General features: G+C 34.2%; 1 protein-coding gene across 4 annotated transcripts in view; it reads right to left on the bottom strand.

The window, feature by feature from the left end:
• The window catches only part of GRID2 (glutamate ionotropic receptor delta type subunit 2), a 1,921,766-nt gene that overhangs the window by 524,810 nt on the left and 1,379,578 nt on the right, over positions 1 to 17,378 (bottom strand). For all 4 annotated transcript variants that reach the window (XM_074276291.1, XM_074276292.1, XM_074276293.1 and 1 more), the window contains one exon: positions 1,972 to 2,073. In XM_074276291.1, coding sequence (XP_074132392.1) covers positions 1,972 to 2,073 — 102 coding nt within the window. The remainder of the gene's footprint in view (positions 1 to 1,971; positions 2,074 to 17,378) is intronic.

The following is a 17,378-nucleotide window of genomic DNA, read 5'->3' as shown; positions in this document are numbered from 1 at the left end:
AAAGGCAAATAGCCTTCTAACCATATTAGCCAATATGCCTTTATTTCAGATAGTCTAAGAATGTCATTCTAAATATCATCATGGTCGAGCTTTAGGTTTGCAATTTGAGATAACAAAAGAGGAAGCAAGGAACATAGTAAAAGCCTGTACAGCTTGCCTTCCTTTCCATTCTCCTATGCTCCTTCCAGGGAAGAACCCCTATGGTTTGAGACCCAATAAAATTTGGCAAATGGATGTGACTAATTATACATCTTTTGGTCATCTGTCTTTTATCCATGTTGTACTAGAAAACTTTTCAGGATTTACTTTTGCAACGCCAGCAGCAAAAGAGACAGCCCAAGTGGTCATTGAATTCCTTATACAAGGTTTTGCAATTATGGGTGTACCATAAGAATAAAAACATATAATGGACCTGCCTATACTTCTAAACATTCAGTTAAAACTGTCCAAAACTAGAATAGAATGCCTCAGATGATAGCAAGTCCCTTATCCATAAATGACTCTCTCAAATTTCTTATTTAGCAATGAAATCACAGGCCATGCAGGTCTAATCTGCTAAAAAGACATCTCTGTATCTGGTGTGTGTGTGTGTGTGTGTGTGTGTATGTGTGTGTTTGTGTGTGTGTGTATTTGTAGCCTGTATATCATCATTAATTTTTAAAACATTTTGACTACACCCATAGAGCAGAATGATTAAAAAGAATTGGGTGAAAGCATTTGTTCTATTGATTGAGGAGCTTACCCAGGATTTTCAAGTTCTGAGATTGGCCTCTGACCTTGAAGTTGAACAAGATGGTAGAAAGGAGTTTGAGTCAATTTCCTCACTAATACTTTTCATATTACTCTCCTAGGAAATGCAAGTAAAGGTGGATGATACTCACTTTTGCAATTAGAGATTGTGGTTTTATTAAAAATAACTAGAAAAGAAAAACTTTAGGGGTTATCTGTTTTGAATGACATCTTTGCTTGTGCCTGGTTAATGGAGATGAGTTTTTCCTACTATTTATGGAATGTGTAATTTACTACCACATTAATACAAATTTACATGCATATTTTTCTGTAGATGTTGTTGAAATATATCACAGCAAGTTTTAAAACATAATTGTTTAACAGAAGAATGCTTTTAAAAGCTTTCTCATGCAAGGTCAAGGAATGACATTACTGAAGATGAGAAAAAGGACCAGGGGATATTCTGACTTTGCTTTGAGAGAGAATGGTCATAGAACAGTTTTACCATGAGAAAATTTTGTGGAATCAATTTAAATTTTTGTGACATTGAGCACAAAGGCCAGTTATTGTTGTTATGCTGAGATTCTAAGAAAAACCCAATTAGCATCCACATGGAAGAAAAAAGTTCTCTCATTTACAACTCAAATCAAATCAACATTTGTTTATGTGGTAGAAAAAAAATGGTGTTTTTTTTAATGTTTAGAAAAGCATATTCATGCTGACCTGTCAAACATTTTGAAAAATACTCTGAAGTGCCACAGGATAAAGGTATAAACACAATCCAAGTTCATTTCAGCAAGAGCTCCTATTGAAAGGAATATTTTCTGTTTTAAAACATAAGACAGAAAAGAATTTGTTTCATTGAACTAATAACTTTTTCACATATGAATTTCATTGAGAAGCTAGCATATTTTATTTAGGTGTGGTAGAAAGAAACTGTGACTCTCAGAATGAAGTATATGCAAAGTAATAAGACACCTAAGAGAAAAATTTATGAAATGAAACTTATAGACAACTAAAAGTGGATAATCTTTTTGGACTCTAATAAAAATCAGTAGAATTGATACCAAAAAAGAAAATTTTACTGGACAATGGATAATATATTTCATGTTTTGGGTAAATGGTATGGTTACACAAACACCTTTCCATTTCATTAATATATAATATTGTGCAAACTTTGAAAGAAAAAAGGAGCTTCTTTTAAATAATAAATAAAACTCATAATGCTAGAATTCAGCTTACCAGTACAGTCACCACACGTAGAACCACTCCACGCATATTATTCTCCAGTTTTTTGTCTGTCAACGAACCATTCAGACCTGTAACAGGATTCCAGCAGCCAAGCTAAAAAAGTAAATAACGTTAGTTAACTTTCTGCCTGCCAAACAAAGGCAATTTGTGAAGATTGTGCAGAATAGGATGTTTCTTGGAAATATTTGGATAGAAAGGTTCAAGTGCAGGTTTTTCTTCTTTAATTCTAAAGGAAGCAATTCAAATGAATTCCATTTTCTTACTTTCGATACTATCATATAATACAGTCTGGAACAATATTCTACATAACATGGCTTAGCATAGTTGAAGATAATGTAACCCAAATGAAGAACCTTTAGAATTGGAATTCTCAGTGATACATTAATCAGAAAAAACAATAGATCACATAATTTTAACATGGTATCAGCTTTAGCACATATTTTTCTTGAAAGATTTATGGGCTTTAATCAGATTTATGCTGCATTAAAATAGAAAGACTATAATTGTTTCTAGAGTGATTAAAAGAGTTACTTGCAGATGATAAAAGATGTATTACTTGGTGGTTGCAAGATTTGCACACATGAAACTTAACTTTATCTGCTTTCTGTTTCAACACTATCAGCTTTCTTGGGGTTCTTTGGCATGAGATTTTCCCATAAGGCTTTTCAATGATTCACTGCTTTTTAGTCTCCAAAATATTCTTTCCTTACAGTCCTGTGTACCTAAGCTTTGATAATATATACATCTGGGCACTACTGGTTTCAAGATTAGTGCCTATAAATTTTGATGGAATGAAAATTGATGGCTCTCAGTTCAGCAACAGGGAATAAGAATGAGATGATATGACTAGAATCAGTGGAAAGCTGCTCAGGCAGCCAAGCTGCAAAGAGAATATTCTCATTCAAATCTTGGGGAAAATATGACGCTTCTCTTCACTGCTGACTCTCTGGATCTTCAGCCACAGAAATCTGTAGCTGGCTGGAAATCTGAGAGGGGTACTTGAATCTAAGACAGCAGGGTGCTTGCAGTTAAGTACCTATTGGGTGTGAGATGGTGGTTCTCTAAGCACATACTTGATGTAATGATGTGGTCAATCTAGTTGGTGTATACTTAGGGTAATGTGGTGATGAGATGTTCTACACCTGTGCATGCCCAGTGGTGGTGTCATAATGTAGTCGTGCTGGGGTATCTCTTCCCCAAAGAAGACTTCAGGCTCAGAGTCCAGACTCCATCTTTGACCATGTCCTGCCTCCTTCACTTCACTCCCCCACTAACCTCAACCCAAGACCCACCAGAGAGCTAGCCCGGACATTGCATAAACCTATTTCAAATTCACTCAGTAGGAATGTTAAAGATATTTTCATTCCAAGGATGTTTAGTTCAATGGTTATGAGGTCATTTGGTTATTTATGTTGTTGTGCTCTGCCTGTGTGTGATTTATTTTCATACATTGTATTTTTTTTATCACTTTGCAAAAGTATAAAATGTCAGCAAATTCCCTCACCAGAATCTTTTGATTATAAACTTGGAATTGGAAGCAACCTCAGACCAAACATTATTTTGCCTAAGCACCTCATTTTAGATATAGGAAATTGAGGCCCAGGGAGATGTAGTGATTTGCTTGAAGTCACGCAGGTAGCAAGTTTAGCTTCAGTCAATAAACATTTATTAAGTATCTACTGTATTCCAGGCACTGGGCTAAGCATAGATTCTTTCAAGTACACCCCTTAATAAATAATTTGTATATATTTCCCACATTTTCTGTTCCCCTAATACTAAAAATACTCCCCCCAAATACCAAATTAGGAAAAAAATGTTGTCTTCTATTATAGCTGAGGGAAACTATATTCCTGATGTAAGCAGTTCCTGCATTTTCTATACTAAAATATTGTGGAGATTCAACTGTAAAAGCGCATTAAACATATTCAGTGGTGTGTCATTCTTAGTTTCACATAGTCTAATTAAAACTTAGATCCAATTAGAGAATTAAAATGTATTGAAAGTCTAATTATTAAAAAAAAATGTACTACTCTAGCCAAATTTAAAACTTTATGAAAATCCTAAAGACATTTGTTCCCTTCACAGATCAACAAAAGTTCTTCAATTCTGTTTATCAATGTACACTTTAAAAAATATTTTTCAAGAAGAATTCTTTTTAGAATAACTAATGTTGTGAAATAGTGAAGTGTGATTTTACTTATCCAGTTTTCTATTTGCTTTTGGATTTCTTCAGTGATGTTAGTTTTAAGTTTAATGAATACTTCACATAATACCATCTCATTCATGTTACATGTGCTCAAACTTGGCAAAGTAAATAAGACTGATTTCCCATTTAGAATGGTTTTATATGTAAAAGGAAATTTGAAAACTTGCCTAAATCACATTTCAATGGTGCCAACTTAAATTTAGCATTTTTCTATACAGATGGGCCAAAATAGTTATTGCTAAAACTAGTGATGGAGTTTATTAAGAAATGTATTTTAATACTTAGTTTGGCCAATAACTTTCTGAAATTCAATCCTCTTTTTTTGCTTTGTCTCAATATGGATGTGTCAAAGTTTCCTTCACTAATATGTAGCAACAACTCCTCTTCATCTTACAGAGTTTCCTAGGGGACTGAGAGAGATTAGGTTCATTATTAGCCGTGTCCAAAAAATATTTTACTCATTCTTGAGTCTTCCACTTCAATCAGATGTTTCTTTCATTTGTTTTTATCATGTGGTAATTATGCTAATAATAGTTCAATACAATAGTTTTCATATACCATATTCATCAATTTTCCAATTTGTGGGCAGTCCTTCAATTACTCATTCTTTCTCACCTCAAAAAAGCTTTATTTATCTTTGAATATCTGTGGAGTTTGTTTTGCTTAGGACTTAGCTTCATTGCATATGCCCTCCCTCTAAAACACTCTTCCTTTCTTCCTTTTTTCTTTCCTCCTTTCCCTCATATTTCCTCATTGAGTGAAAAACATTTTTGTACTCAATTTTTGGTTCTGGGTGGTGTGTGTGTGTGTGTGTGTGTGTGTGTGTGTGTGTGTGTGTTTCTTTTTGGTCAAGACAAATGACAATGTGGTTCAAGTGTCAGTCGCTCTCCCCCCCCCCCCCACACACAAACTCTTCCTTTGCCTAACCTCTTCTACTTACACAGTATGATTATGTAAGATAAGTTCCCTTAAGTTTTCTTTCCTTTCACTTCCCCCACCTGCAAAGTCCTTTTCTAACTACTTCTTTCCATTGTTTTTTTTAAGATGATAAGACAAAACAAAATCGTACTGATATCTCATCTAATTGGATTTCCTTTCTTGAAGTAGTGCATTTTGTGCTATTTCAATATTTTATGCTAGAGACTTGAAAGCTTTCAGTGCTCTAATTCAGAGCAAAGTCTTATTGCTTTCCTTCTACTATGAGCTCTACAAATTCCTGATCTGAGTCTGGTTTGAGCAAGAGTAGACTTCCATTGGAATTAGTTTCTTTTAGCGAGTTGGAAAACTTTTGGTTCAAAATGACAGAAGTGTAGGTTAATTTTTGGCTTGAAATTCCTCCTTCAGTTATTTCTCTGCTAGAAATGCTAGACTGAATCAGATGCTAGGAAATAGAATCCGCACTGAATCTGGTGTCTGAATTATCGTATATCACCCAGGACCTCCCTATCAAAAATATCACCCATCCCCTTTCTGTGTGAGTTCCCTATGAGGTGTTCTCACTGTACCCTGCATATGTGACTCTGAACTTATTAGTAGGGAATAAAGCCCCATCACAGGGCCTTAATATGAGTCTCATAATGCCACACATTGGTTCTGGTATCTATTGCCCTCACACTCAACCTTTCCCTAGGTACTTGATTACTTTTGCGTGATGGTGCTTCTGGCCCAACTCTATTCCCAGTGACCACGGATATCTCTGTCTGTCTCCTTATTGCCAACCTTGATTGAATAAATGATTATACTATGAGTTTTTCTAGACTTCTACGTTAGAATTTGGTCTGTTACATATTCTAGGTCTTTATGAAAGAGTTTTGTCAAAGGGATCTTGGATGTGAAGCTTTGCTCTCTCTCTGCCATCTTTACTCTGCCTCACAAAAAAAGACTTTGCTGATCTCCCTAAGTGCTAATGCCTTGTCCCTCCTGACAAAAATTACCTTGTATTTATTTCTTATAAACATACATATATGTTGATATATTTATGTATTTGTTGTTTTCTTAAGTAGAAAGTAAGATCTTTGAGGACAAGGACAACTTCATTCTCCCTTTTATTTCCTTAGTTCCTTACACAGTGTCTGGCACATTGTAAATATTTAATCAAGGTTGATTAATTGGTTTTTTTTAATGGCCAATGGTTAATAAAAAGCAAACTTTGATACTTCAATAATTTAATAGACCTGTTCTTATCACTATAGAGAATACTCTTTATAGTGATGTAGAAAATCAATCACCCCATTCTATTCTTTTCATACCTTCCCAAAAATCTTCTACAGTCTTTCACACAATATGTTCTAAATCTCTTGAAACTGTAGTGATAAAAATGAGAACACGTGAATTATCCGATAGTTATTTCTTACTCTTGCCATATCACCATGCCATCTGTGGTTTTTTTTTCCTGTTTTCTCCTCTCTGTTAGACTTTATTCTACTTATCTTGTGCAATTTCTCATCTATAATGTGTGGTATGCTGCTTCCAAGATAAATCTCTCCACTATTGAACAACCCTCCACTTTCATTCTTTAAAGAACATGATATTTCATGATCAGAGAATAGTGAAATTAAGAATATGGATCTTTGTTTCAGGGAGAAAATTGGGGGAGAAAATTTCCTAAAGTCAACTCAGGTCTTTCCTTCTTATGCTCAACTCTGAATCCCTCTCCTTCTCTTTTGGTGGTTTCTGTGAAGGACAGATCTATTTGTTACCCATATACCCATCATAGACTGAACAATAGCCATATTCTCTCTATATATTTTCCCTATTTGGAAAATCAGAGCAAACTTAAAAAAATATTTTGAATCTTATTTAGCCTCAGGATTTTATGACTTTGTATAACCATCAAGGTGTCAGATGAATATAGGAATCCATCTGGATGATTTCACTATCTCAAAAAGAATCTTTTTTTTTTTTTTTTTTTTGCTTTGAACTGTACATCCTCCCTTGTTGCAACAAACACCCCTTAAGCACACATCCCCTAGTTGTATGTCTCATGATTATATAAAGTTATTTCTGCTGTTACATCTTTCAGAGTATCTTACATGATTTTGAGAACTGTATGGAGGAATACTTGTTGAGGAGGAAAAAAATTAAGACAATATTTTATTCAATTCACTTTTTAGTCAACTAACAATAAGCAAAAACTTATATTTCTGTATCTTTTGGTAAGCTACATGAATGTTAAATGGTTGATATTAATTAATTCATAAAAGACTATATGGCAGGGCAGAGCAGTATAGGCTATATATATATATATATAGTAAGGTTTGAAATACCACTCCATTACTAACTTGCCTGGAATATTCTAAACGGAGCTTCTACTTGGGCATTTTATCCTTAATTTTCTGATTATCATATCTTCTTGAACATATTCTTTCCATGCCCACCAGGCAGCTGAAATAAGTGGTTTTGTGTACAGGGGAAGGGTTAAAGAGGTAGAAGGAAACTATAATAAACATACATTTGATGGTAGAGAGGAGACCTAAGTTTTTGATCAAATTGGAGTGGGGAACTTTCACCAAGGAAAATCTGTCTACCAGTACAGATCTGTACTGGTTCTGTAGTTTATATTTGAAAATTGGGACAGGGAGGGGGAGGGGGGGCGGAGCAGAGATGGTGAAGAAGGCACGCATGACTTTCTAACATTGTGTGACTCTTATTCTCATCAGAGTTGGCTCAAAGAGAAAATAATTGACATATTTGTTTTACAGAGAATCTTCTCTCATCTCATTAAAAAGTGAGAGAGGAAAAGGGAAAAGAAAAGGAGTAGTAAGGGAAAGATACAAGAGAGAAGGGATTCAAAGGGAGGAGCAAGGGATCCTAAAAAGGGAGAGCTGCATGATGCAAGTGGGGCCCACAAGTTTAATAATGGGGAAGGTGGTAAGGGGAGCAAGAAAAAGAAAAGCATAATCTGGAAATAATAAGAGGGCAAGAAATACAAATTTAGTCATTTTAACCGTAAATGTGAATGGGGTGAACTCTTCATTAAAGTGGAGGCAATAAATAAAGTGGATTAAAAATCAGAACCTTACAATATGTTGTTTACAGGAAACACATTTAAAGCAGGGAGATACATACAATGTAAAGGTAAAAGACTGGAGCAAAATCTATTATGCTTCAGGTAAAGTCAAAAAAGCAAGGGTAGCCATCCTTATATCAGATTAAGCAAAAGCAAAAATTGATCTAATTAAAAGAGATAAGGAAGGAAACCATATCCTGCTATCCTGTAGCATAGACAATGAGGCAATATCAATACTAAACACAAATGCACCAAGTGGTATAGGATCTAATTTCCTAAAGGAGAAGTTAAGAGAGTTGCAAGAAGAAATAGACAGCAAAGCTATAATAGTGGGAGATCTCAACCTTGCACTCTCAAAACTAGATAAATCAAACCACAAAACAAATAAGAAAGAAATTGAGGAGGTAAATAGAACATTAGAAAAATTAGGTATGATAGATCTTTGGAGAAATCTGAATGGTGATAGAAAGGAGTTACTTTCTTCTCAGCAGTTTATGGAACCTATACAAAAATTGAATATGTATTACGGACATAAAGATCTCAAAATTAAATGCAGGAAGGCAGAAATAGTAAATGCTTTCTTCTCAGATCATGATGTAATAAAATTTACATTCAATAAAAAGTTAGGGGTAAATAGACCAAAAAGTAATAGGAAACTGAATAATCTCATCTTAAAGAATGATTGGAGGAAAAAGCAAATTATAGATATATATACAATATATATATATATATATATATATATATATATATATATTGTATAAAGATGTATTCTGATGGAAGTGGATATCTTCAACATAAAGACACACAACTTTGAAAACATTAGGAACTCATCTATATATTTTTCAGTTGAGGGAAAGAGTGGTTAATATTAGGGAGATGAAAGTTAGATTTTTGCTAATTAAAAATGCTGTTAAATTAAAAAGAGTAAGTATGTCAAGGGACAGTCCCCAACAGCAGCAGAAGGAATATATAAGGTAAGACTTCTTTAATGTATGATGGGAAAGAGGCTCTATGTGGATAATTACTGCTATTTTACTGCTACTGGAAAGAAGGAGAGAAGAAAACAAGTATTATAAAGTATCGACTATGTGTCAGGTGCTGTGGGAAGTGCTTTAGAAATGTTATCTTATAACTGTATAAATATGCATACATATATTGTATTTAACATATACTTTAACATATTTAACATGTATGGAAATACCTGCCATCTAGGGGAAGAGGTGAAGGGAAGGAGGGGAAAAGTTGGAACAGAAGTTTTTGCAAGGGTCAATGTTGAAAAATTACCCATGCATATGTTTTGTCAATAAAAACCTACAATAAAAAAATAAATTTTATCTTATTTGATGCTCTAAACTACCCTTGGAGAAAGGTCAGTATTATTATTACTGTTTTGTAGTAGAAGAAATTGAAATAGACAAAGGTGAAGTGACCTGCCCAAAGTCACTCTGCTAATAAATGTCTGAAATGGGATTTGAATTCAATTTTTCCCAACTTCAGGCCCAGCCTTCTAAGAATTGTGCCACATAGCTGTCCCAGTGAAGCTTAAAGTATACCTTTGTTACAAGGAGATTGCATTCAAGTTTTATGAAATGTAATCTAAATTCAAGAAAATATTGGACATTTCACTGACCACAAGATAACCCATAAAAATGCACTTGCACTTAAGGTCATTAGAAAACTGGAAAGCATCTAAAAAAGTATGTCTGACTGTCAGTGAATTAGTAACATATCAGAGTATATGACTGATAGAAATTTTTAAAATAGCTTGGCAATTTCTTGTAACTCTTTTTAGTTACAATGAAAATAAAGGTGCTTAAAACTGATTTTTTTCATTTTAATTAGTAATTTGGACTGTTGTTAAAAGTTTTAACCACTGGAATTTGTTAGGGTCACTGTGTGTGTGTGTGTGTGTGTGTGTGTGTGTGTGTGTGTGTGTGTGTGTGTAGTGTCTGTGTAATATCAGAATCACAAGAGAACTTGAACTGCTTTCATCACGTCATCAGCATAAAAAAAAAAGGCTCCATGTCTAGTTTTTAAACCTTTTTTTTTTTTTAAATAGGACAGACACCTTTTAATCTAAAGATCCTATTGCAAGATGGAGCCTTGTTCAAGTTCTCCTCCAGATGCCTACAAATTCCTTTAAATAAATTTTAGAGCATCAGAACCCACAAAAAGATGAGTGGAACAATTTTCCAGCAGAAGGCATCTTGGAAGATCTGCAGGAGAGGGTCTGCTGCATTGGGATGAGTCTGGAGCATAGTTGCTGAGCAGGCTTCACCAGCACAGACAGAATTTTCGAATCTCTAAATTGTTGGCAGTGGTAGTGACCTCCTATCTCACAAGAGAACATGAATAACAGCAGGAAAGGTTTGGTGCACTAGGGCGTGAAGGGGAGTCCCAGTAAACGAATATCATGCTTTGAAAACCACTTAATAGCAACATAAGCAGCTATAGTGACTGCAGCAACAACAACTAACAGCAGCAGCTTCTAGAAAAAACTGGCTGTCCTCTCACTAGCTGGTGAAAGGCCTTTTTAGTGGTGCTGAGTCAGAACTCTGTTACTTTTTCTGTACTCAGATCTGGGTGGCTCTACTGGCTTACAGTATAGGTGCTTAGAAGAATCTCTGGAAACAAATGCACAAAAACCTTGAAGCATGGAACATTGCACTCTTCACCCTGGAAATAGAGCCCTACTTTAACAAAGAGCTAAAAGTCAACTAATAGGCTGAAGAAAAGAGCAAACAACGGAAAAAAGGTTCTGACCTTAGAAAGTTACTTTGGTGAAAAGGAAGAGCAAATTACACACCCAAAAGAAGATAAAGTAAAAGCTCCTACATCCAAATTTCCCACGAAAAATAAGAATTGGTCTCAGACAATGGAAGAGCTCAAAAGGGATTTGGAAAATCAAGTTAAGAGAGGTAGAAGAAAAATTGGGAAGAGAATTGAGAGTAGTGCAAAAGGAAATACAAAAAGCTAATGAGGAGAAAAAATGTTTTAAAAAACAAAATTGGCAAAATGGAAAAGGAAGTACAAATGTTCAATACAAGAAATAATTCCTTAGAAAGTAAAATTGAGTAAATGAAAAGAAAAATCAAGATACAATGAAACAAATATAAAAGAATAAAAAAAAATAAGAAAAAATGTGGAATACATCATTGGAAAAACAACTGATCTGAAAAATAAGTCCAGGAAAGATCATTTAAAAATTCTACCTGAAAGTTGTGATCAAAAAAGAGTGTGAATATTATTTTAAAAGAAGTTATCAAGAAAAATCAACTGCTCTGATATTCTCAAAGGTAAACTAAAAATGGAAAGAATCTATTGATCACTTTCTTAAAGAGATCCCAAAATGAAAACTACCAGGAATATGATAGCCAATTTCTGAGAAAATATTGGAATCATCTAGAAAGAAACAATTCAAATATAGTGGAGCCACAGTCAGGATAACACAAGATTTAACAGTTTCTTCATGAAAAGATGGAAGGACTAGGGGCAGAGCCAAGATGGCAGAGAAGCTAGACAGAACTTTCGAAGCTCTCTAATTCCCTTTCTACCAAGTATTTAATTCAACCTCAAAAATAGCGTTTGACTGGTAAAACCCATGAAAATTGGAAATACAAAAACTTACCAGCAGAAGAGAATCTGGAATATCACCAGAAAAGGTTGACCTGAGGTGTGCTAAATCAGCACAGAGCAAGTATAGAAACAGGAGCAGGGTGGCCTCTGCAGTTGGAAAGTTTGCTGTAGCCAGACTGCTTTGCTTTGGTGGTGGAATAGTGGACTGGCAGAGAAGTTGGAACCTTTCCAAGTAAGATCAGAAGTGAAACAAGGTTGCCCACTCTCACCATTAATATTCAATATAGTACTAGAAATGCTAGTCACCGCAATAAGAGTTGAGAAAGAGATTAAAGGAATAAGAATAGGTAATGAGGAAATCAAACTATCACTCTTTGCAGATGACATGATGGTATACTTAGAGAACCCCAAAGACTCTGCTAAAGAGCTATTAGAAATAATTCAGAACTTTAGCAAAGTTGCAGGATACAAAATAAATCCACATAAATCCTCACCAATCCTACAGCAAGAGATACAAAGAGAAATTCCATTCAAAATAACTGTTGATAGTACAAATTATTTGAGAATATATCTACCAAAGGAATGTCAAGAATTATATGAGAAAAATTACATAACATGTGCCACAAAAATAGTCAGATTTAAATAATTAGAAAGACATTCAGTGCTCTTGGATAGGCCGAGCGAATATAATTAAGATGACAATACTCCCTAAACTAATCTAAGTGCTATACCAATCTGACTCCCAAGAAACTATTTTCATGACCTAGAAAAAATAACAACAGAATTCATATGGAACAACAAAAGGTCGAGAATTTCAAGGGAAGTAATGAAAAAAAAATTAAATGAAGTTGGTCTAGCTGTACCTGATTTAGAATTATTTTATAAAGCAACAGTCACCAAAACTATTTGGTATTGGCTAAAAAATAGACTAGTTGATCAGTGGAATAGGTTAGGTTCACAGGGCAAGATAGTGAATAAAAGTAGTAATCTAGTGTTTGACAAACCCAAAGATCCCAACTTTTGGGATAAGGATTCATTATTTGACAAAAACTGCTGAGAAACTGGAAATTAGTATGGCAGAAACTAGGCATGGACCCACATTTAACACCACATACTAAGATAAGATCAAAATGGGTCCAAGATTTAGGCATAAAGAACGAGATCATAAATAAATTAGAGGAACATGGGATGGTTTACCTCTCAGACTTGTGGAGGAGGAAGGAGTTTGTGTCCAAGGGAGAGCTAGAGATCATTATTGATCACAAAATAGAAGATTTTGATTACATCAAATTAAAAAGTGTTTGTACAAACAAAACTAATGCAAACAAGATTAGAAGGGAAGTAACAAATTAGGAAAACATTTTTCCATTTAAAGGTTCTGATAAAGGCCTCATCTCCAAAATATACAGAGAATTGACTTTAATTTATAAGAAATCAAGCATTCTCCAATTGATAAATGGTCAAAGGATACGAATAGACAATTTTCAGATGATGAAATTAAAACTATTTCCACTCATATGAAAGAGTGTTCCAAATCACTATTGATCAGAGAAATGCAAATTAAGACAACTCTGAGGTATCATTACACACCTGTCAGATTGGCTAAGATGACAGGCACAAATAATGATGAATGTTGGAGGGGCTGTGGGAAAACTGGGACACTGATGCATTGTTGGTCGAGTTGTGAAAGAATCCAACCATTCTGGAGAGCAATCTGGAATTATGCCCCCAAAGTTATCAAATTGTGCATACCCTTTGATCCAGCAGTGTTTCTACTGGGATTATATCCCAAGGAAATACTAAAGTAGGGAAAGGGATCTGAATGTGCCAAAATGTTTGTGGCTGCACTTTTTGTAGTGGCTAGAAACTGGAAAATGAATGGATGTCCATCAATTGGAGAATGGTTTGGTAAATTATGGTATATGACTGTTATGGAATATTATTGTTCTGTAAGAAATGATCAACAGGACTTATACAGAGAGGCTTTGAGAGCCTTACATCAACTGATGCTGAGTGAAACGAGCAGAACTAGGAGATCATTATACACTTCAACAATGATATTGTATGAGGATGTATTCTGATGGAAATGGTTATCTTCAACATAGAGAAGAGCTAATCCAATTCCAGCTGATCAGTGATGGACAGAATCTGCTACACCCAGAAAATGAACCCTGGGAAATTAGTGTAAACTGTGAGAATTTTTTTTTGTTGCTTTTCTTCCCAGATTATTTTTACCTTCCAAATACAATTCTTCCTTTGCAACAACAACAACAACAAAATTCGGTTGTGCACATATATATTATACCTAGGATATATTATAAGATATTTAATATGTATGGGAATGGCTGCCATCTAGGGAAGGTGGTGGAGGGAAGGAGGGGAAAATTTGGTACAGAAAGGAATACAAGGGATAATGTTGTAAAAAAAAATTACCTATGCATATGTACTGTCAAAAAAGTTATAATTATAAAATTACTTAAAAAAAACTAAAAAAAAAAAAAAAAAAAGAAATGACCAACAGGATTATTTCAGAAAGGCCTGGACGTACATAAACTGATGCTGAGTGAAATGAACAGAATCAGGAAATTATTATATACTTTAACAACAATACTGTATGAGGATTAATTCTGATGGATCAACAATGAGATGAACCAAATCAGTTCCAATAAAGCAGTAATGAACTGAACCAGCTACACCCAGTGAATGAACTATGGGAGATGACTATGAACCACTATATAGAATTTCCAATCCCTGTAATTTTGTCTGCCTGCATTTTGGATTTCCTTCACACTATTCCTGTACATTATTTCAAAGTCTGATTCTTTTTGTTCAGCATAACAACTGTTTGGTCATATATACATATTTTGTATTTAAAATTTATACTCTTATATGTAAAATATAAATATCATATAAAATATGTTATATTATAAATATAACATATTTAACATATATTGGTTGACCTGCCATCTGGGGGGTGGGGAGGAGGGGAAAATTGGAACAAAAGGTTTGGCAATTGTCAACATTGTAAAAATTACCCATGCAAATATCTGGTAAATAAAAACTATTAAAAAAAATGATGGGAGGACTTGGGAGAAATGATATTCAGAGAGCAATGGAGTTAGGATTACAACAAAGAATCACCTACCCAGAAAAATTAAATATAGTCCTTTGGGGGAAAATGTAGATGGTAGCTATTCAGTGAAATAGAGGATTTTTCAAGATTTCATCATGAAAATACCAGAGCTGAATAGAAAATTTGATTTTCAAATACAGAACTCAGGAGAAGATCAGGAAAGAGAAATCATAAGGAACTTAATAAGTCTTATCTGTTTACATTTCTACATGGGAAGATGATATGACTTATAAGAAAGTTCTCATTATTATGGCAGCTGGAAGGAGTATATCTATCTATCTATCTATCTATCTATCAACATATGAAGGCATAATGGCTAAAAAATAAAGTCAATAGATGAGATAGGAATGTAGTGGGGGAAAGTGAAAGGAAGAAGTAGAATGGTGCAAATTATCTGCCACAAAAGAGTCAAGAAAAAACTTCTACAATGGAGTGGAAGAGGGAAAGGAAAGAGGGAGGAGTGAGTAAACCTTATTCTCATCAGAATTGGCTCAAAGAGTAAATCACACACACACACACACACACACACACACACACACACACACACACACTCAATATGCTCAATATGGGTGTAGAAATATATCTTACCCTGCAGGAAAGTAGAAGGGGAGGATGATAGAAGAGAGGGCATGTTGGGGGAGGACATGGTCATAAGCAAAACACTTTTGAGGAGGGACAAGGTAATAGGAGAGAGAGAACAGAATAAATGTGGGAAGAATATAGTTAGCAATACTAATTGTGAAAGGAATTTTGAAGCAAGTTTCTTTGATGAAGGCATCATTTCTCAAATGTATAGGGAACTGAATCAAATATAAATACATACATACGCACACATACATATCTCCACTCTCCAATTGATAAATGATCAAAAATTATGATCTATACCAAATGATTATAACATTTTTGATCTACCAATACCAGTACTAGGTATCAATCTCAAAAGAGATGAATAAAAGGGAAAAGAACCTGTATGTATAAAAACATTTATAACAACTCCTTTCTCAGAGAAAATAATTAGAAATTGAGGGAAATCAACTGGGGAATGGCTAATTAAATTGTAGTATGTAATTATGAAGGATTATTATTGTTTTATAAGAAATGATGAGCAGGATGCTATCAAAAAAATCTTTAAACTCCTCTACGAGCTCAACCAAAGTGAAATGTACTATATACGTAAATGAACATTGAATATGAATGACTATTGCTATACAGTGATCCAAGACTTGAAGGACTTGTGATGAAAAATTCTAGCCATACCCAAAGAGAGAGCTGATTGTATCTGAAGAGGTTTAAAAAAATGGGGGCATGGATTTATGTGGTTTTTTGTAACATGCCTTTTGTAGGAATATTTTGCACAACTTCACATGGGCCTTCTCAATGAAAGTAGGAGGATCGGAAGGAAGGGAAAGAATTAGGAATCTAAAATTTTAAAAATATATGTAAAAATCATTTTACATGAAATTGGGAAAATAAAAATATTAAAACAAAAAAGAAATAACAATTAAAAAATAAAGATCTTACTGCTAAGCATATATTCTTAAGAAGGCCCAAGCTAGAAAAAATATTCTCTTAAGAAACAAATAAAATAAGAAAAGAAAAGTTTAGCAGTATATTTAGTGTAAGCAAAGAACAAGAAATAATGGGAATATTTAACAAGTTGTAGTGCATAAATGTAATGGGATATTTTATTGTTCTGTAAAGATGATGAAAGGATAGAGGCATATGAACTTATGCAGACCTAAGTAATCAGAACCAGAAAAATCATACAAGTACTCAAGTAACCACAACAATGGAAATAGGAAGAAAAAATAATTTGTAATTTTAATGAGCAAGCTTCTTCCTAGAAAAGAGTTGAGAAAATGTACCTCTCATCATTCTGCAGTTACAGGACAGACTATGAATACTAACTTTTGCATATACTGTCAGACATTAATGATGTATTGGTTGTTTGAAGTGAACTTTATTCTTTTAAAATCTTTGTTATAAATCTTGGTTATCCCTGGATAGGGAAAAAAAGAACTATTTTTCTTAAGAAAAGGTGATAAAGAAATAAAAGATATCAATAAAATAGGTTGAAAAGAAGAAAAACAGCGCACATATTTTGTTAGGTAAAATTTATTTAATTGAAGTTTAATTTACCCTCCTATTACTACTAGTGAATTCCATTATTCTAAAGAGTAAAGCAGTATCACAGTGGGTTGAGTTGAGCAGGAAAATCAGTGAGGAAGATAGGTTAAAATCCTTCCTCTGACCCCATACAAATCCATCAAACTCTCATTGTTTTCAGTAACATTAAGAATATACATTATAGCGGAGCCAAGATGGCGGAGAGGAAACACACGACTCAGTGAACGTCCTCACTCCCTCACAACCAATTAGATAAATTAAGTCTCAAAATTAGCTCGGAACTGATAGATACCACAAGGACTGGAAGCACGACTTACCAGCTGAAGAGAATCTGGAGTTTCAACAGG

Source organism: Sminthopsis crassicaudata, chromosome 6 (assembly GCF_048593235.1).
Source record: "Sminthopsis crassicaudata isolate SCR6 chromosome 6, ASM4859323v1, whole genome shotgun sequence".
NCBI classification, from domain to species: domain Eukaryota; kingdom Metazoa; phylum Chordata; class Mammalia; order Dasyuromorphia; family Dasyuridae; genus Sminthopsis; species Sminthopsis crassicaudata.
The sequence above is the reverse complement of the archived record's forward strand: the minus strand, read 5'-3'. Positions and strand labels throughout refer to the sequence as shown.